Source organism: Mycteria americana, chromosome 1 (genome assembly GCF_035582795.1).
Source record: "Mycteria americana isolate JAX WOST 10 ecotype Jacksonville Zoo and Gardens chromosome 1, USCA_MyAme_1.0, whole genome shotgun sequence".
Classification (NCBI taxonomy): domain Eukaryota; kingdom Metazoa; phylum Chordata; class Aves; order Ciconiiformes; family Ciconiidae; genus Mycteria; species Mycteria americana.
In genome coordinates, this window is record NC_134365.1 from 221,366,370 (window position 1) to 221,386,818 (window position 20,449).

General features: G+C 53.9%; 1 protein-coding gene and 1 long non-coding RNA gene across 2 annotated transcripts in view; both read left to right on the top strand.

Moving 5' to 3' along the window:
- Nucleotides 1–151: 151 nt before the first annotated feature.
- On the top strand, nucleotides 152–5,064 carry LOC142404460 (uncharacterized). Its single transcript, XR_012773868.1, has 3 exons — nucleotides 152–854; nucleotides 3,424–3,618; nucleotides 3,851–5,064. It is a non-coding gene; the product is annotated as an uncharacterized LOC142404460 (long non-coding RNA).
- Nucleotides 5,065–9,781: 4,717 nt separating this feature from the next.
- Nucleotides 9,782–20,449, top strand: part of CHRDL2 (chordin like 2) — a 32,057-nt gene continuing 21,389 nt past the window's right edge. Inside the window, exons 1-2 of the mRNA XM_075491347.1 lie at nucleotides 9,782–10,637; nucleotides 13,575–13,995. Of these exons, the coding sequence (XP_075347462.1) occupies nucleotides 10,581–10,637; nucleotides 13,575–13,995 (478 nt within the window). The 5' untranslated portion in view covers nucleotides 9,782–10,580. The remainder of the gene's footprint in view (nucleotides 10,638–13,574; nucleotides 13,996–20,449) is intronic.

Below are 20,449 nucleotides of genomic sequence, written 5' to 3' on the forward strand. Positions count from 1 at the left end.
ATTCATGAGCGCAGCGACGCGTCACTACTCGGCAGCCCCGCCTCCGCATTGGCCGCGCCTTCTCGTTGAATATTCATGAGCGACCACGCCCGGCTATATAAGGAGGGGCCGCCTCCCCGTTCCCTCAGTAGCCGTGAGGCGAGTCCCGGCGGTGGGAGCGCGGCGGGCAGGGGCTCCCCTCACGGCGCCCGGGCCTGCTGTGAGGGGCTGCGTGGCGGGAGAGGGACTCCCTGTGGAGGGGCACTGTCCCTGAAGGAGGCCTGTGCCCCCTCCACTGCCCCGGGGAGGGCGTAGGGCGTGGCGGCTCAGTGCTCCTTCAGCGAACTGCTGTTCTCTAGGCTGTGCCCCGCCATAGGGAAGACCCTCCATAGTTGGCTGTGGGGGGGATATCTTTTATTTCAGGCTTGCCGGATGCTTCTGTGAAGGGCGTAATCTCAGATTGTTCCTGCTGGCCTGAGTTTTGTGGAGCTGCTTCAAATGCCTGTGGTTTCGCAAAGGGTTTAAGACCCTCCCTCTTGGATGGGGGCTCTCAGCAGCCCCAGAGCGTGTCTGTGGGGCATGACACAGCCCTCCAGCCTCCTGCTCCCCCTTTGCCCCTCTTCCTACAATATCGAGTGCTGGGTCTTTAAAGACACCACAAAATCCCCATGTACTAACAATCCTTTTTTATCTTGATTTCCTGTTACTTAACAGCTTTTCTTCCTTATAGCCACAGCGCATGCTCCTTTTTGGACGCCTCGGCGCTTGTCAAGCACGGCTTGACTCGGACCTCAACAGGCCAAGCCGTGGAGGACACCCGTTCGGCTCTCCGGCTGGCTGTAAAGCTCCAGAAGCTCCACAGATGAGATTAACAGGTTATAAACTGGCAGAGCACAGGGGCCAGTACCACACCAACCCTTTAGTTTAACCCTTTCTGGGTAATATCTGCTTGTAGGTATTCAATTGGTGTTTTTGCTCCGTGACCGCAGTGTTCAGTTCCACGGCCATGGGGTTTGGAGGAACCCAAATCCCCAACTTGCAGCCTCAGGCTAACCCCATCCTCCCAGCCCCGCACCCATGTCCCAAAAATTTCAGGTGATCCCCAACCCATTGTTTTCTATTGCTGCTTGAAACAGGGGCTTAAAATTAATCACAAGTCTTCCACATCTGCTAAATAACTCGCTGAGGAGGGGTAAAAGGGGTGATGGGGCAGGTCCTACTCTTGCCTAATTTAGGGTGTGAGCTGCTGGGAGGTGAGGGGTGGGGGGGTTGAGTAAATCGCATCATTTCAGTGGTGCACTTCCACACAGAGCCTCTGAAGCCCTGCTCCTTGTGGATTCTCTATCGTCTCCTACTGTACCCAATTTAGTGCAGGGCACTAATTTGCCTTTCTTTTCGATACTCGGCTCCTATTTGCACAGAATATTTTTGAGATTTCTATCTTTCCGTCAGGGAAGGGGCCAGCTGATTAACAAGTGGTTAGACCTGCAAGGCTTCCTTAGCCTAAGCTAAGAAACTGGGCTAAGAATCTTACGAAGCTGCGCTCCTACCTACGGCGCAGTCTGAAGCCTTGCAGCTGCAGGGACGGCACTGCTGTACATCCACTGCTGGCAGTGTTTGAAGGTTTAGCAATGCAGAGTTGATTATTTTCATTAACAACATTTAACAAATACTCCTCAGAGGTTTAATATGAGGAACGGTCATTTCTGAAGGAAGACTGACAGCATTTGGCCTGCAGCGTTAAGTGATTAGCAAACGAGGAGGAGAGCTTCAATGCTCATGGAACAGACTGACGATTTAACCAACGGCTTTTACTGAGAGAGAAAGGCTTTGAACTATTTTCCTCCTGGGAGGTGCCGCATCCTATGGGGGAGCCTCGGAGGAAGAGATGCAAAATCACATTTAATAATCATGGGGGTTTTTGGGGGAAAGTAGGGTGTGGGAAAGAGGTTGCAAAACAGAGCTGGCATAGAGGGGATGTGCATCCAGAGAGGGGGCGATCAGGGAAAAGGAGGCAGCGAACAGCAAGGCAAACAGGCTTTGAAAATAAGCAAAACAGCGAGGCGTGGGCATGAGCAAGGGGTGCTGTCTGGGGTGAGCTCGGTGTGTATGGTGAACCCCAGCTTTATCCCTGTGGGGTTATCGGCTACCTTAGGAGCAGATTCCTGGGATCTGTTTCGTGGTGGCTCCCCTTTTCCCCTTCCTCATCCAGGCAGGGGTTGCAGAGGGACACTTTTTCCAGAAGGGAAGGGATGAGGAGAGGAGCTATGGCATCCAGATGCACGTGTTTTCTTCAGGAATTGGGGGAATGCAAACCTCCCTGCCATGTTGCTGGTGACAGGGGACTAAGCTGACCGTCTGGTTATTAAAGGCAAATACTATGTGGAGTTTCAGATCTGTGTGATATCACGTCCCGGCATTGCCCAAGGGGGTGCAGGACTTGTGGATAATTGGGCTGGCAAGGTTCCCAAGGGGTTATTCAGTCACCCCCTTTCCCTGCAGCGGGATCAACTCAGCCTGAGTCACTCCTGAGCAATGCTTGTTCATCCTGTTCTTAAAGATCTCCAGTGCTGGCAACCCACCTCCCCTGGGGTGACTGGCTGAGCCTATCCCTGTCACCAGAAAGCTGTTTTTCTGTTGTCGGACATAAATCTTCCGTAATTCTTGGCCTGGTGTCCCTGCTGGTACCGTTAACCTGCATCCCTTCCTCCTGCTGGTAACGGAGGAGTCTAGACTAGGAGCTACCTCGGTGCAACTGCTCCCTGAATTGAAGTTGGGGGGTGGGTCCAGATCCCAGGGAAGGGGTTTGTGTTACATCCCAAAGTGTCCCCAGTAAATTGTTAGGAAGATCCTTGGCACGGTTTTGGCCTCAAACAGCTACCCCCATCCTAACCCAGCCCAATCCCAGCCATGATTTTGGGGTTACTGGGGCCACAGGTTGTTCTTCAAAAGTAGTTTAGATGCGGCCACCCTATTTGGGAAGGAAGAAAGCACTTAGTAGTGTGGCTTTAGCTTGGGTAAGGACTATTTAATTTGTTAGCAGCTACAGGCTCTGTCTGTGGAGCCACAAATTGCTGTGACACGTACCACAAACAATGTGGCACCCCGGAAAGGGGTGGGAGCGGGTGGGCAAGCGAGGGTGGCCATGCTGGGGACCTTGCTGCCACCGCCTCCGTGCTGTCAAAATCCCACTAGGTGCCTATCTCCCTCTCCAGACACCTACATTGCTTCAAAATCTGGGCTCCTTGTCATGAGTCTGAGAGGGATATCTGCTTGGAAAGCCCACCAGCAGGCCTCCAAGATGGCCTGGCATGAGCGAGGCTGCGTGCAGGCTTGTGAGGTTGGGCCACGGCTTGATGGGATGTTAAATGTGAGGAGTGGGAGATGCACAGCAGCCGTGCAGGCAGGAGGCCTGGCCATCTCACCAGCTCGTCTGCTTTCCAGGTTATCACGTGCGCTGGGTCAGGAAGGCGTCTTGTCTCTCTGCTTAAGCTGATCCTGGACCCCTGCTTCAATATTTGTGCAGTGCCGAGCACACAGGAGACTTGGTAACATCCTGTCGTCCTGGGAGATGAGGTAGCAGGGAAGGAAGAGGGGAATAAACCATCCTGGTCACATTGCCCTGAAACTTCTCCTGGAGTGAGTTTGCTCTTTCCTACACCAGCTGTGGTTGGGGTGTTAGGGCTCACATGGGAAGCAGGAGAGGCTCTTTATTCTGCCAGCCTAGGGAAGGGGGACATGGGACAATCTGGGCTTTGTCAGTCGCCTGCAATGGGTTTGACTGTTCTCATGAGCCTTGGGAATGAGGGGAAGATGGGTATAATAGAGGTTTAGGGATTTTTTCAGGAGATTTGTTCTCTCTTGGTTTTAGGTCACTGTGGCCACCAGATCTCTCTGGTGCCTCTCCATCCTTCTGATACCTCCAGCAGTTCCTCATCTCTGCCATGTAGTTGGAGTTTATTTATCTGCAGCTGAGCAGAGCGCTCAGGTTTTGGATCAAGGGTAGCAGAGCCTCCAGGAACCTCTACGTTGCTGAGACAATGCTAGTGGGAGAGACACCCGCTCACACAGGGACGTTCAAAGGCTTCAGGAAGCCATCGTGAAGGAGCAGGGCAGAGGGTTTGGATGGGACGTACATGAGGTATCAGTAAATGCTACCGAACCATCAGCTCATGTGCATGTTTTGGGGGCATCTGCTTGGGAAGTTATTTTTTCTTGCAAAGCTGTGTGCTGAGCAGGACAGAGCAGAGAGCAGCTATGCCTTGGGTTTGCACATCCTGCTTTCCAAAGCCTAGCGCCCTTAACAACCAGCAGCAGATGTGTTTAAGGGAATTTCACCCCAGTCCCAGACAACCAGGGGTGCTGGACTGATTTTTACCCAAACTCCCTGCTGCTTCAGGGTTGTAGGTGCAGGAGAGGTCTTTGAGCTGAGACACACTCCCCTGGTGTGTTAATCTGTTCGTTAGGTGGGATGTTGTGAGATGTTTCGTGTCCCAGTGTGGCACATGGTGTGGGTGCCCTGTTGACCATCAGAACTAAACCTCTGCTGCACGGCAGCCTTCAGTCAGAGGGCTGGATATGGCAATCCAGATTGCTCCTACGCTTTGGTCCAAGGTGAGATCAGCTCTGTGTATGTCATCGCTGACAGATATGTTCAGCCTCTTCTCAAAGATCTCCAGCACTGGGGACCTTGAAGCCTTCCCAAATGATCAGTCCCAATCTTTTAGTTTCTCACTCTTTTACATGAATTTCTCATCTTGAAATTTAAGCCTGTGATTTGTCCGGTCCTGCTGGGATGTCTCCCCCTACCTGCCATCCTGTCTGAACAAGTATTTTTTTCTATTGTGTATCTCTATGATAAGTAGAGGAAGAAATCTCAAATGCCAACATGGCTCAGAAGTTTCTTCTCGCAGGGCTGCCCCAGCCATGGTTCTGCTTTGATGCCCCTGGTTGCTGCCCCTCCACTCTCTGTGCTCTCCAGCCCAGCTGGTTCATCAGCTTCCCCCAGGACACTCCTTCCTACCAGGTTCATCTTCAGGTGTGCAAGAACTTTCTTAGCCCTCAGCTTGGCCAGGGTGACCTTATGGTTTTTTGTTTTTGTTTTTTGTTTTTTTTTTTTCCTGGGAAGACCAAAGGTGCATCGAGTCTGTGTGTGACTTTAAAATAAAATCAAACAGCTCTCTCACCTTTCTGTGTATTGTCTGAAACGCGGATGTTAATAGTGCTTGGGCTGGATGTCACCTCAATGGCAATTGTACTCAGGGCTCTGCAAGGATGACTTGGCTTTGCAGGTTTCGACATTCAGGGGCTTGAATCAGCTTGAAGAACTGATTTTTTTTTTCTTGTTGGCATTTTTAACCAAGCCTTAGGTTCAGAATCCCCCTCCAGCGGAACTTGGTGTTTCCTCTGGCGAAGGAGCCGGTGCAGGGGATTTCTGTCTGCCTGGCTCCATCACGTGCTCACTGCACCCTCCTTTAAGGCCATCCCTTTCCAGCGGGGTCAGTGATCATACCGGCACCCCTGGATTATCTGTGTGCAGGGAAGGTGAATCAGAGAAAATCAGAGGAGGCAGAGCCTCTGCACTGGTTGCTATGGAAATCTCTTGTGCTTCTCTTCTGCTTTTCATCTATTTACTGGGGCACTAAAAAAATCTGTCTCTTCACCATATTTTAGTGTCAGGTCCCTTGCTGATAAAGGCTCTCAGCTACTGTAGACATTGGGTAGGCAGCAGAGAAAATGTGTCTGCAGAGATGGAGGTGAAGCCCTATGCCTGTGGGCCTCCTTGAAAGACCCGTGGTTGGAGAGAGGAAGGGAAGATCCGTGCCCAAGAAACAGCCCGTAAACGTGTGCCAGGAACTTGCTAGGGGTTATCATTTACTTGCTATCTCACCCACGCTTCTGTCTTTAGTTGTCTCTAGTTTAGCTGTTGAATGACTAAAAGGATATCGGTGCATCGATCCTCATGGTTGTGGGGATCCACAAAATGCCAGTCAACAAAAAAGCTAATTTCCAGGGAACAAAAAAATTATAGTAACTTTAGTAAGACAAATGATGACATGAAGGAGGCAGTGGTTTGGTGCCGAGTCTGGACTTAGTCCAGCACCTCGGGTGCCTGTCCTGTAGATGCTGCTGCTAGATAGTCAGATGGAACGTGTTATTCCCACGGATGCCCTGGCCACCCCCAAAGCTGCCCGCTCCCTGGGATCAGCCTGACCTGGGAGCTGGGGCCTGGGAGCTGGGGATCCCTTGAAGAGTGACAGAGACCACGGGAAGAAGAGACAGTTCCCCACCAAAGCCACTTGTGGGACAAGCTGCTGTGCAGAGCTTTAGCTCTCTGCAGAGGTCCTAGTGACAGCGGATTTGGAAAGGGATCTCTGCCAGATACTCTGCCAAATTACTCCTGCACATCCAGCCCACCCTGGACAGAACTTGGTTTCTGTGTGTCCAGCTTGTTTTCCCACCCAACCCCCTGCAAGGGCCAACGGCTTTAAACTGAAGGAGGGTAGGTTTAGATCGGACGTAAGGAAGAAATGTTTTACGACGAGGGGGGTGAGACACTGGCACAGCTTGCCCAGAGAAGTTGTGGGTGCCCCATCATTGGAAGTCTTCAAGGTGAGGTTGGACAGGGCTTTGAGTGACCTGATCTAGCGGAAGATGTCCCTGCTCATGGCAGGGGGGTTGGACTAGATGATTTTTGGAGGTCCTTTCCAACCCAAACCTTCTGTGATTCTACGATTCAGGACGTGCGGAGCTCAGCGCTGGCCTGCAGAGGGTATCCTAAGCCCGTGCAAGGCTCCAGCCTCACATTCCGCCACCCCGAGCCAAAACCTCTGCCTTGCCCAGCCTGCCGGGGAACATTCCTCTGCTTCTCACCTCTCTCGAGGAGCTGGCAGGGTTTTGCCACCGCCGTTTCTCTTTGTGGCCCTCCCAGCGATGATGCCGGCCCTGGCCAGACACTTGCCATGGGGTGCAGGTGGGGATGTGTTGCAGCAGAGACAGGAGATATGGACAGGCCCAGGGCACTGTGCTCCACCATTTTTCCTCTGTCCTTCCCCCTTGCTTTGCCCAGCCTCTCTTCACCCCTCTGTCTTATTTGGTTGCTGATCTCCATCCCTGGAGAGGAATCTCTTACTGTCCCCTCTATATCGCTGTGTATAGACTATTTACCGTGCGTTGGTCTTGTGCTTGGCAACACACTCAGACGCTAAAAAAATTACCGGATTTCCCATTCCAGCTTGGACTATGTGATTCCATTGGTAAATTATCTTTTTAAGCCTCATCAGTCATTGACTGCCTTAAACCCCCAAAGGTGCAGCTTTAGAGCTCTTGAAAGTCCTCCAGCACTCAGACTCATGCTAAAACAACTGCTGCCTGCAGTAGTTACGGCAATTTGCGTGGGGAACAGACGTTCTCAGATGTTGGCACGTGCTCTCGCAGGGTTTGACTGGATCCTGTTGCAACTCCACAAAGCCCTTGGGAACAAGCTTTGCATTCAAGGTGCTGTAACAAATTATGTTGCCTCCAGCACAAGTCCTGCAGGTCATTAGATTGCTGTAGGGTGATAGATGTAAAGGCTGCTCCTTCCTTTCCCCTGAGCGTGAGTCAGGAGAGGTAGGGTGATGTCCTCTGTAGACAATCTTTGTAGCTCGAGGTGTGGTATGAGACGTGATGAAGCTCCCGAGTGAGGCTGAGTTTCACGCATGGTCCGTTGGGCAGAGCAGTCTCCGGGACTGCTCCACAGTGAGCGCTCTGCTTGAATGTTCCCCGGACACAGTTGCCTTCGAGAGACCTTCAGGAGGAGCTCTCGCCAACGTTAATCACTCATCAGGATGGGAGCAGGAAATCAGATGCTGGGTGAAGTGATGTCTGTATTAGAATTGCAGTCGGAGGCAGCTTCCCCAAGCTGCCACATCACAAGGAGGTGCTGGTTGCTTGCAGGCAAGGTGTCTCCTTGCAGCTCCAGGAGACGCTCAGTGCAGACTTCTAGCTTGGAGGCACATCTCCTGCCATCACTGAACCAAAGCCAGGCCCTGGGTCAAGGCGGCACAGGAGACCAGCTGCAGAGGTGGCTGCAACGAGCCCACCAAGGAGTTCAAGAGTTACACCGTCAGTCATGGGAAGGAGGTAGCTCCTCTCCTGTGGTTTCACTGCTGTGAATTACAGATTACTCCACCGCTGGTTTAATGCATGAGAAGGAACAGCATAAAAACAGGCCAAGGTTCATCCCGAAGGATCCTCGCCAGCTCTCCTCTTCCCACTCTGATCGGAGCTGCAGAGCCAGTGGTGAGAGGAGCTCCTGGGGCATCGTCCAGGGAGGCAAGATTGACTCTGCAGCTCAGAAAGCGCTGTTTTGCCTCCCCATCCAGCTGTCCATCTCTGCACGGTGCCCTGAGGGACCAGTGGGGAAGAGAGCCACCCAAGCCATCAGCCCCAATTATCCAAATGTCCCTCTCTACCTCCTGGTGGCTTCTCTGCCTACAGGGAGGAGGGCTGTCGAGCAGGATGGGCCAGGAGTAGGAGTCTTACACTCCTGCCCAACCCATGCGTGGGCTCAAGGCTTTGAGAGGTGGAGGAGACCAACTTCTCTGTGGTGGCTACTCTTGGATTTGGAGGAGAATTCACAGCTGCTGTCTGCTGGAAAGGCCAAAAAGAGAGGCAAATAGGAAAAGGGCTGATAGGAAGGATTTCCAGGGTATCCAGCTTGTGAGTGATGCTCTGCAAGCAGGACTTTGCAGGACCTCATCCTGCTGCAGAGAGAGCACAACGGCAGTGCAATGTAGAAGTGACAAAAGTGAGAAGACCCCTCCTTGAGGAGGGCAGTGGGAGGGAGGGATAAAGCCCACCGAAACAAGGTGGTGTGGGAAAGCAGGTGGAGGGGATCAGTCGGGGCTGTGCCTCAGCCCTGTTTGAACTCTGCAGCAAGGCTCAGGCTGGGCTGCCAGCATTGGTGGCATGTCTTCTGCTCTTGGGGAGCTTTGAAGATACGACTCTTGTCCTCCTGGGAGGCTGGGCTGGAGCTGGGAGCCGGGAAAGTACGGTGAGCTTGTGTCTCCCTGCAGAAGTGGCATGAACCAGCTTTCAAATCCCCAGACGAGAAGAGGAAACCCACGAGGCTCCAGGTATAGGAAGGGAGTTTTGTGAAGTTGTGGTATGAAGAAAATTTGGATTTTGCTTGATTTAGCCGTACCCTGTGGAGTATGGTGGAGATGCGCCATCCCATTTCTTGTCCCTCTCACTGGGATGGGAGGGCTCCATCTCCGCTGACTCTAGCTTGGGCCTCTGGCATGCTGATGCGGGATGCATCGACTCCTCCTTGAATGCATGCCAAAAATAAAGGACATGGTCACTAGTCATCAACAGAGATGGAGGAAGACTATGGAGTTACAACAGGAATCTCGCCTCTGCTTTGGGCAACCCCAAATTCGGGTGCCAGCGCATCCGCCCTCCTGCTGGCCACAGTTCCCCTGAGGCTGTGACACTTTTGCTCAGGGTCTCGTGCCACAGCCTGTGTTTAAAAAGCAGAATCCACTCGTGGGAGGTGAGTTTCCCTGCTTGATGAAAGGAAGTTGGTGCCAGCTTGGATTGTGTAGCTGGCTGAGGGTCGGTGGGGTGGGGTGGCTGTGGGGCTTGAACGGGGACTGTGGTTTTCACTGCGGGATGACTGGCAATCAGGATTTACTCCTGCATTCCTCAGGATGGGCAGCCTTCACGCCTGAGCAGAAGAAACCACATCAGGCTATGTGTTTTTTGCAGCCCGATGTCAAGTGAGACAGCAGCTCCTCCGTCTCCGGGGCAGGGCTCGCTCCTGCAGCCGGATTTCTTTGGTCCGGCTTGCAACAGTTCACAGTCCTGCAGGTTTCCAGCTCCGTCGCCTGCAGCTGGCAGCCCTCAATGTGCGTTTCTCCCAGCCCACGGATATGCGCCGGCTCAAACGTCAGGGATGCTGGGCTGCAAACTTCCAGGGAAAGGTATGGTGTGCAGCCAGCTCCTCCGGCCTGCGGTCTGGCCAGCTCACGATCCTGCCACGAGGCTTGCGTGGCGGGGGATGTTATTGGAGCCCACGCTGTTTATTCAGTAGTTTGTAGGAGAAGCTCAGTTTTCATTCGAAAAAAAAAAAAAAAAAAAAAAGGTAGTCTCGTCTTCTCGATTGCCCAGAAAACATGAAGCAAGTTTGACCTAAAGGCTCAGGAACCAGAAGGCAAATATAAAGGACCCAAGTTTATTATTTGCAAGCCAATCCCATGGTTTTTGGAGCCTGATTCATGATTGCAGATGGATTGATGTTGGCAGTATTGAACTGTCAGCCGGATTCCTTTGCAGACGAAGATAAAGAGCCTCGGTTTTTGCCAAAGGGTGAATGCATTCTTTATGAGACTCAACAGAGATGTAACACAGCACCTTGCTCCTGACAAGGCTGGCCTTTATTTCCTGGGTCTGCACTTAGGACATGGCTGAACTTTCCCATAAGTTTTAGCCCTGATGCAGGGCCAGGATCTACAGTCTTGAATTCAGCTGTTGCAGAGGAGACGCAAAATAACTTAATTGGCCTGGGCTTCGTGTCCCCATTTTTCTAAGCAGTTTCCTAACTTGCCCACAGATGTATGCACGCAATGGACTTTTCAAGTCTGCCCTGTGCAAGGGAAGAGCTGGAACAGGAGGTACTGGCTGTTCCTGGTGGGAGCTGGAAGGAGCCTGCTGTTTACTCAAAACCCTTTAATATCTTTATTGAGGCATAGGAAGAAATAGAAGGTCATTGCTAGCAAAATTTGCAGGGAGCTGGAAATGAGTGGAGCGGTGCAACAAGGGAAGCTGGGTTAGATGGTACGCTGGGGACCGTTGGGTGAGTTGAACCTGGCTGGTGTGGACCTGCACTGCATGGAGGCATGGAGCTGCCAGCGTGCAGATAATGGATGGGGGACAGTACAATGGGGAAAAAATGCGGGTCCTCCAACCACAGCGTGGGACATCCCCGGCCCAGACCTACACAGAGGCTGCAGGGGTGCTGAGCCGTCGCTCAGAGGAGGGGTGGGCAGCGTGGACCATCCCGGGCTTTGGGTTGCTCTGACACATCAGATGCTGTAATCCACGAGGCATGTTGCTGCCTTCTCTAAAAACCAGCTTTGTGGTTTGTCTTGAAGATGTGTGGTCATGTCAGGATTGCTCTGGTTAGCCCTGAAATGCAACAGCAACGGCACTGCTTGTACTTTCTGTAGACGGTGGGTGCCGGATGATGTGCAGAGCAGCCCTGGGTTACGGGCGCCTACATTCCCCTGTAGTGACTTGGTCCTTCAGCAGAATCATGCTTGCAATTCACAGGGGAGGGCACCGAGCGGTAAAATTATTTTTAAAGCTTGTAAACAAGTAGACCTGTGACAATGCCTGTAGACGACCCAGCTCTGTCTCCTGCTCTGTGCACAGGGCTGTGCTCTTTGAGGATCACAGATATTCCCGTACGGGAGAGTCAAGGTGGGGTGAGGACTCGCCTGCATTTGCTCGCCGTGCTTTGGTGATTGCCACCTTCTTCCCGAAAGACGTGTCCCGCCCATGCGGGTGCAGAAATGCATGTTGACTTCTTGCTCCCAGGAACTTAAAGAGAAAATAACAATGATGATGATTTAAACTGTTATTAAAACAGGTTTCTTATTACAAAGGAGATTTCCCTCTCTCATATCCAGCTCCAGGAACAGGCACCTACAGAGATGGTTTGGTACAGAGGGATGTGTTTGGCTCCTGAGGCAGGGCTAGAGACAGACAGAAAGAAGAGATGGATGGAAAGAAGAGTTTTTGCTGCAGAAATTCTCCTTGACTGCTTTCCTCTCTGAGCCAAATGGGGAACGTGGCTGATGTGACCAGGATTAGGGGTTTGGGGCCACCTTGGAGTTGTTGGCAGGCTGGTGGCTTGGTGCCACTCTCAAGTGGGTTGGCGTTGGCCACAAAGATCTCACACCCTGGAAAGCCCAATGCCAAGCTTGAATTAATGGAGGAAAATGAATAACTTGGTTGATGGAGGAGATCTCTGGTCACCTGGTGCCAAAGGCATCGCAGGCAATGACAGTCTCTCCGCAGCCAGTGGTGCGAGGAAGCTGAAGGAGATGGGGGGAAGAGAGGGAGCCCGTGGTGTAGAGACGAAGCCATTTGCAAAGGAGAAGCCCAGGGCTCCTGCAAGGTCTAGGACCTCCGTCCAAGCCTGCCTGAGGCGGGGAATGTGGGCATGAAGGTGTTCAGCACTGTGTTAAAGCCTGTATTTCTTGTGCTAATAAGGTGTCTTGCTCTAAGCACCCCTGGAAGTACGAGCTGTGAAGGTGGAGCAGGAGAAATGGGTAAAAAACCATGCAAAATCTGGCCTTAGACCCCCAAGGAGGCTGCAGGAACCCATCTCCATGGTGAACTGGTGGCCCTGGGTTATTCTGGCCATGGGAAGCAGCGCTGCTGAGTAGACCCGGCTGCTCAGAGAGGATCCAGTGCTGCCCAGCTTCTCCATGAGGGTCCTGGAGCGCAGAAAGCTGAGCCCCACAGACAGGCAGAGCAGGGCTGGCAGCCAGAGCTGGACCACTTCGTGCAGGATTTGGGGAGCAGCAAGAACAGCAGCAACGTATCTGGAGGCGAGGTGGCTTCTCCAGGGGTGACTGCGTGGCCGGTGGCTTTCCAACCGACGGCGTTTCATGCCCAGCAGCTCTATGCTGCGGAGAGGAAGGGCAGCCCATGTGCGAGCGCTGCTCTCCGCTCTGCTGGGGTGGCGGCGGGAGGATTTGGGATGGTGGCTGGGGGCCGGGGGGTTCCTGCAGGCAGGGGCTACGCTGGTCATTTAAGATGGCTTTATGCAGCTGGAGGAATGTAAAGCAGCTGGTGAGGAGAGGGAGCTCCACCGCTTTGTCTCGCCGAAACCTCTGCCCCTACGTGCTGTAGGTACAGGGGGGATAGCTACACCCCGGGAAGGAAGGAGCCCGTCTATGGCACTGGGAAGGGAACTGGGGTTTACTGGGAGGGGAGTCAGGGCACTGGGAGACCTCGGTGGTGGAGCAGAGCCCTGGGAGGGGAGGCTGCAGCCTGGATTTCTGCTTTGCCCCACTCGGAGCGTGGGATGCTCGGGGCTGTGCTGGGGCCGGCTTCGCCCCGGGATGGGGTAGATGCATCTGCGTGGGCTCAACCTCAGCGTGGGGGTTTAAACCCCTCCCGGGGGGGGCCTCAAGCATCTCACAGCCAGGTGGGGTTTAATAGGGAGAAGAGGTGCAGCCGGGCCTTGTGTCGGGGGGTCACACGTCCCTTTAGTCTCACCTCCTGGCTCGTAGCACCCCAGGACGGGGTCCAGCCCGGCAGGTCCTTCCAGCCCCCCCCCCCGGGGGCTGTCCCCACGGAGCCCCGGCCAGGCTGCAGGGAGGCAGGGGTTAAACCTGCGGCTCCCGCACCCCCTCCCCGCCCGCCGCCCTCCCTCCGCCCTCCCGCCGCCGAGGAATTTCCTAAAACACCCAAAAAAAGTGGGAAAATAATAATAATTAAAAAAAAAAAAACCCACCCTGCGGATCTCCCCCCCCCCCCCCCCCCCCCCCATCTCCGCCTTTAATACCAACAAACAAACTCCTCGGCTCTCCCTAAAGGAGGAGCCTTTGATCGGAGCGAGACGAGCCCCGCCGGGCACCGGCACCGCGGCACCCCCGGGCACCGGCACCTCGGCATCCCGGACACCGGCACCCCCGGGCATCGCACCGGCACCGCGGCACCCCCGGGCACCGACACTGGCCCCGAGACATTGGACACCGGGACGGAGACCGCAGCACTGCTGGGCACCGGCAGCGAGAGCGAAGCTCCCCGGTACCGGGACCGAGACATCACCGGGCACCGCACCGGGACATCGGGCAGCGGCACCCCCGGGCACCGGGACCAAGACACCCCCGGGCACCGGGACCGCGGCACCCCCGTGGCACCCCCGAGCTGCGATGCTTCCCGGGGCGGGTCCCCTCGCCTTCCTCCTCCGGTGCCTGCTGCTCCTCTTCGCCTCCGAGAGCCGAGCCCGGGCTCGTAAGTCTCCCGCGCTCCCCTCCCGGCTGCTCTGGGTCCCTCCGTGCCTCAGTTTCCCCATCGTCGGGGTGCCCAGGAATTTGCGAGGGGGGCTTTGCGGGCATGGCTAGGGACACGGGGAGGTTCCTCGCCGTGGCAGGTGCCGGTCCTCCACGGCCAGGATGTCCCAGGCCATGCAGCAAGCCGGGTCCCCATCCTGCACTGTTGGAGACACGACTGTGTCCCCCTTCACCCGCTGCTGTCCCCGGCTGCTTTGTGGGGACGTACAGCGCCGAGCACGCTGCTCAGTGCTGGTGAGGGGGCTGTGGGGTTTCGTGGGCTGGCAGGGACACATTGAAGGTCTGGGAGCCCCCTCCCGTGGGCTAGAAATTGCATAGGGCAAGAGGCTGAATTACAGCCTGTCCCCTGCACAGATCCCACCCCACCTGGGTGCATCTCCCCTCTGAGGGCGGATGGGGACGCGGGCAATTTGGGGAAATGATCCCCCCAAACCAAAGCTGGGGGCTTTTCTCTGTGTCCATCCCTTGTCCGTCTCCATGTCCATCCCTTGTTCTCTCCTTTCTCCTCCTCCCAGCTGGCCAGATAAGATTTGGGATGGGGAAGGGAGATTCAGCACTTCCTTGTACAAAAAGGCTTGAAGGACTTGGCCAGGGCTGTTTAGCAGCTTGGAGGGTGCTGGAGATGTTAATCGGGGCCAGGAGGTGAGTTTGGCTTGGGCAAAGTAGTGGAACCCCACCAGCGGGTGCTGGGCACCCCTACAACATCGCAAAGCCATCCGAGTGCCAAGCAAACGAGAGTTGGACCCGTTGTGTCCCTACATTTATTCTCCCCTTTAATCTCTCGAAATCCCAGTAGAGTCTGTTGGTGGCTGCATTAGGGTGATTTATGACTTGCCCGCTGCCAGCAGTGCATTAGGCACTCGGCAAATAATCGTCCTCCTGGGGCGCCGACCCAAAATGTGAGCGCTGAATTGCTTGTCCCGGTGGCGGGGTGTGCTTGGGGGGAAAGGCAGGTGGATGGATGGGGCTGTGCAGAGCGTTGGAGAGCGAAGTCCGGGTGAGTTTGGCTCCCTTCCCTTCCCTGGGCTCATCGAAAGCTGCTGAGCTCAGACCACAGCATCCGTTTCTTGCACGAGGGATGTGGGTCTGACTCCCTGCCTCTGCCAGGGCTGCGTTAGCCGTGGTACCCAGGTTAGGAGGAGGACGGAGACATCTCCAGAAGGTGAAACAGACACTAGGTGAGGTGTTTGCTCTTCAGGCTGATGGTAGCAGAGCCCCTAAATTGGGCACAAATCAGGATGAATGGGGACAGGAGGGGTTTGTCTGCTTTGGGAGAAAGCGCTGGGGTCTGTTTGCGGGATTTATAAGGGTGATAAAGGGCTGGGGACTGCGGGACAGGGGCAGGATTGGAGCAGGGAGGGCCGGGATCATCTCCAGCTCCACATCTCTTTGGCTCTGCTGCCGGGCGCATCCCACGGTGCGGAGGGCCTGGTTGGGGCTCCAGGTGCCCCGTGGTCGAGGGCAGGGGGGTCTTGGTGGCAAGGTCCTCACCAAGTCATGGACTTTTCTCTGCTGTCCACCTCTGCAGCTCACTGTCTCACATTTTTGTTGGGGCCAAGCGCCCAGGGAGAATGAAGACAGGAATAAATTAGTTATGAGCCTGCTCATCAGCCAAGAGACCTACAGTGTCGTGGCTAAAAATAGGTGAGAAGCAGAAACGCTCGGGCTTGAAGGCAAGTCAGAAAAGAAGAATTTGCCCACAGAAACAGGCTATTTTAGGGGATTTACACTCTCAGCTGAAAAAATATCAGAGGCACAGGTTACTGGGCCGAATGTGCTGCAGCCCGGCCGCTATGAGTAATTCAGTGGCAATAGCTGAACACAACGATGTTTTGGCTGGAGGCATTTAAACACCAGCATCTCTGGAGAGCGCAGGGCATTCGTTTTCCCTAGGAGCTTGGAAGTTGCCATTTCATTTCTTTTTAACGTGGTTCCTGGAGAAAAGGGGGTTTGTGGGATGTATCTGTCCTATGAGTTTGGATCCGGCATGACGAGGGACTCTCAGTCCAAGATGGGAAGGACGGGGATGAAAAGCAAATCCTGCTGGTGGCCATGGTAAGGGAGAGGCGAGGGCTGCACACCCCGCTTTAGACAACCGAGCGTCCCCTTGGGAAGGAGAGGAGGGAAACAGGGCCCCGTCTGCTGCTCGCAGAGCCCACGGGGATGCTCTGGGTCCAGGACTTTGCTTGGCTTCTCCACCCTGGGGAGCGTGGCGATGCTTGGTGAGGCTGCATTTGCAGAGCTGCAGAGGTTTCCAGAGTCCCCAAGTCTCGAGAAGAAATTCCCAGCCCAGAACTGAGGTGAGTGCATGGGAAGCGATCTGGATGTGAGCGGAGCCGTTAGGATGCCACATGTCAAGGGCCCGGTGTGTTTTAACCAGTCCCTTCGCAGCTAAGTTGCATTTTAAGCCCTTCATAAATACAAGGCTGTCGTAGGAGTGCGTGGACTTTCTGTACCAGACAGTGCTTTTTACACTTTATTTATGACCGCTCTTAAAACTCGCAAACTGGTTTGCATAAACACAGTCCTGCACACCCGGCGCGGCGCTGGCTGGCAGGTGCGTGACCTCTGAAAAAGCTGTCGGGGCCTGAAGCCCATCTCAGACGTGCCCTGCTTGGGGGAGAGCTGCGGGGGGATTGCCCAGGGACGCAGAGATGGGAGAAACCCCTGTGCCATGAGATGAAACAAGGGAGAAGTCTGGTGAGACCTGTGGGATGTTTCGGTAGCATCCTTGTTGGAGCCAGTTTGGTACCTGAAGTGAAAGTCCCTGCTAGGGAAACTGAGGCACAGGGCTTTCCACGCTTTGGGGTCTTGTGGGTGCGTTAGCCCCTCTCTAACCACGTGTCAAGGCTTTACCTGCAGCAAGGACTCACCTCTGGGGACTCCTCGGTGTCCTGTAGCGTAGAGGAGCTCCAGTGTGAATCAGGATAGATGTACGGTGATGCCATGCTTGCAGAGACCTGGCTGGGTAATGGGTGTGTGAATGCGAGCTGTTCCCTGGGCTGATGGAGCAGTGATGTAAAAGCAGCTTTAAACCTCCCATGACACATCAGGATGCTCTGCTCAGGTCTGGGAAACCCTGATGTGGGATGGGGGATGTAGGTCTTGCACGCGGACGTGTGTATGTGGCTTGACTTTGTTGAGCATCAGTCCCTATATCCAGAGGGAGGCGAAGTGAGCATGGCTGAACCTGAGCTAAAGGAGGATTTGGCAGCAGAACATGGTATTTCAGTAGCCATCACGCTTGCAGGTTTAATAGCTCACTGTGGTTCCTGCTGATAGGCTTGGGATCGCTGCAGGAGAACATCTGACCTGTTTTGGCCCCTGGTTCAGCCATGGTCAAAGTGCCCAGGCAGCGGGACGAGTCACACTGTGTTGGGAAGCCCGTGAGGACGTCCTTGTCCACTGTGAATGTGGAGGAGTGCAAGGAACTGGCTCAAATGGGCTGTGTCAGTGGGTGGGAGAGCTTCAAGGGACAGGTTTCATGGACTGACCTGAGGGGACTTGTCTGCGTTTGAGGTCAGGAGATGTCCAGGGGTGGTCTGACCAACATCAGCCAGTTTGATGGTTCAACAAAGAGGCTGTGGGGTCTTGCCCATCTCCCCTCGGTTCATGGTCTCTCACTGGATCTAGAGCAGGTCATGAAGACGTAGGATGGAATCTTGTTGGTGGCTGGTGTATGAAGCTGTTGAGATACATCCTAAAGAGGTGCCGATGCCATTCTCATGGCATGAGAGAGATGTTAGCAGTCACTGAATGCAGCACAGGACGGGTTTCTCCATGCCATTCGGTTTGTCACCCTGGATTGATGTCTCTAAACCATCTCATGAAGATGCTGCTCCAGTCTCAGAGCCTCCGTGATAGCCTCTTCTGGGATTTAAATCTCCTGGTAGCTGGAAAAATTCCCACAATACCTGTCCTGAGTCTTCCAGGCTTTGCCCCAAGCTGATTGTTTCTTCTTGTCCCTGCCATGGCTAGAGATCACCCTTTTCTTTGTAACAGCGCTCTCTTGCCTCATCCTCGCCCTTGTACTTTCCATCTCTATTACATACCCTCCTTACTGTCCAGGATGCAATTAATGATAATTGATAATGATTAATGATAATCAAAGTAAACCAGGGCCTGGGCCACAGCCTTGAGCATTGACCAGGGCTGTCCAGATTCTTGCTGTGGGTGCACTCCCCAGTATGGTGTTGGCCGGTGCCAACCTGGGCTTTAGAATCATAGAATCATAGAATCATTAAGGTTGGAAAAGACCTCTAGGATCATCTAGTCCAACTGTCAACCCAACACCTCCATGCCTACTAAACCGTGTCCTGAAGTGCCACATCTACGTGTTTTTTGAACTCCTCCAGGGATGGTGACCCCACCACCTCTCTGGGCAGCCCCTTCCAATGCTTTGCCAAATGCCTGGGGACAGCGGGGCCAGGGCAGTTCCAGCAGGTGAGTTGAAATCAAATCATTGAATACCCCAGGCCAGGCCACTGGCCCCAGACCCTGGCCTGGGGTATGCAATGATTTGGATGTAACCAGGTGGTCCTCACCCAAGAAAATGGCTGTTGGATGGAGAGGCAGGGAGAAACCTTCCTCCTCCATGATGTCCCCAGCAGAGCCCTTCAGGGTAGGCAAGGCAGAGGAGCTCCCACGTGGAGGAGTTGCTCTCCGCAGCATCTTCCACCCTCTGTCTGGGCACGAGGCCACAGGACTTACTGGTGGGTGGCAGAGGAATCATTTCCACATCTTTCAGCTGTTTTTTCTGGTTAATACAACCCATAATGGTACTCTGAAGAGCAGAGTCTTGTATTGGGGGCCTCTTGTGTTTGGGAACAAACTGGTTAGATGGGATCTGTTCTTGGAGGTGTTTGCAATGGGAGGTGTTTGCCCCTTCCCACCTCTGCTCCTGCTTCCAGGTCCCGTAGGGCCACCTCCAAGTGTGGAGCCTCTGGCTTGCCATCAGCAAGCTCTGGTTGTGTCTCCAAGGTGGCATGGACCAGGCTGGCCTGCTGTCTTCTCCTGCCCAGAGATTGCACGGTCCTCGGGAAGGAAAACAAGGTGATGGCTTCATCTGGATTTTTGGTACAGCAGCCTTGAAAATGCTCCACAGCTCAGGAGCCCTCTCTGGAAAATGAAAACTAAAACAACGTGACTTTTGTGAGCGTGCTGTTGCCGAAGACGCAATAAATAAGAAGACTGAACGGCACGGGAGCAATTTACTGCCACAAATGGCTTTTCACTCCAAGTAAATTGGGAAGATATCCAAAGTTTGACCTCTGAAAATGAAATTATTAGCCTGGCATAGGGAAAAATGATCCAGAGCTCTCCGCTTTTAAGCCTCCTCCTTCCATCCATCCCCAGCTTGCTTTTAACCAAACACGCCGGCGCCTCTTGCCAATACGCAGCATAGTGCTACTGAGATGTGGGCAAGTGTCTGTTGCTGCCCAGTTCTGCCAGTCGGCTTTAATTTTACCAGCGGGCCCTTTGCAGACATGAATCAGGCTGCTTTCGAGGGCTGGACCCAAACCAGGGCTCCACTTGTGAAAAGCAAGTGATTAAATGTTTGAACAAAGCAGCCAACTGGCATGGGAGCCTGCAAGCTGAACGAGCCCGTGTCACATGAAGGCAACTTGATTTCTTCACCCTCAGCGTAATTCATGAAGAAGCTGCAAGCAGGGAAAAATGAAGTCATTTTCCCACTGTTTTGCAAAATGATGATTTTTTTTTTCTTTTTTTTTTTTTTTCTCTGTCTCCTGGGTTTCTGCAGTTTACAGCCATGCAGTCCCCGTTCTTGCATGGTTTGCTGTAAGCTCATGTCATGCATGGCCAGGAATATGGGTTTGCTGACTTGTTAGAGGTTTGGAGCAAGCTATGGGGATGGTGTAAAGACCTGAGCAGGGAAAAGCCTCCTGCCTGTCCCTCTGATGGCATCCACCCCAAAATTATTGCAAATCTCCACCTCTGCAGATGCAACGCTTGCCCCACACCAATGTGCTTGAACTAGGCAGTCTGGACAGCTGGTGGCCACCTCCTTTGAAGGTACAACTTGGAGAATCATGTGCTTGAAGCCATTAACTCAATGAGGAGCTCAGGGCTGCTGGCAGACCCGTAGGGCTTGAGTTGGAAGGGACGCATAAGGATCATCACAGACGCCTAGGGCTGCCCTTCTTGATGGCCACAGGGTCCGGCCATGGTAGCGCATCGCTTAGGTTCTTCCTGAGAATGGTCAGAAGCTGGAGGAGGGATGGCAGCCCACCACAGCGTATTCATATGAGTTTTGCCTGGTTGGTGGGAGAAACACTTGCATTAAGCAGGTGGCATCTCCAGCTTTGGCAAGGTGGGACAACGCTGGCCAGGCTCTCTAAACCACTGCTTTACCCCAGGTGACAGAGCGGAGCATG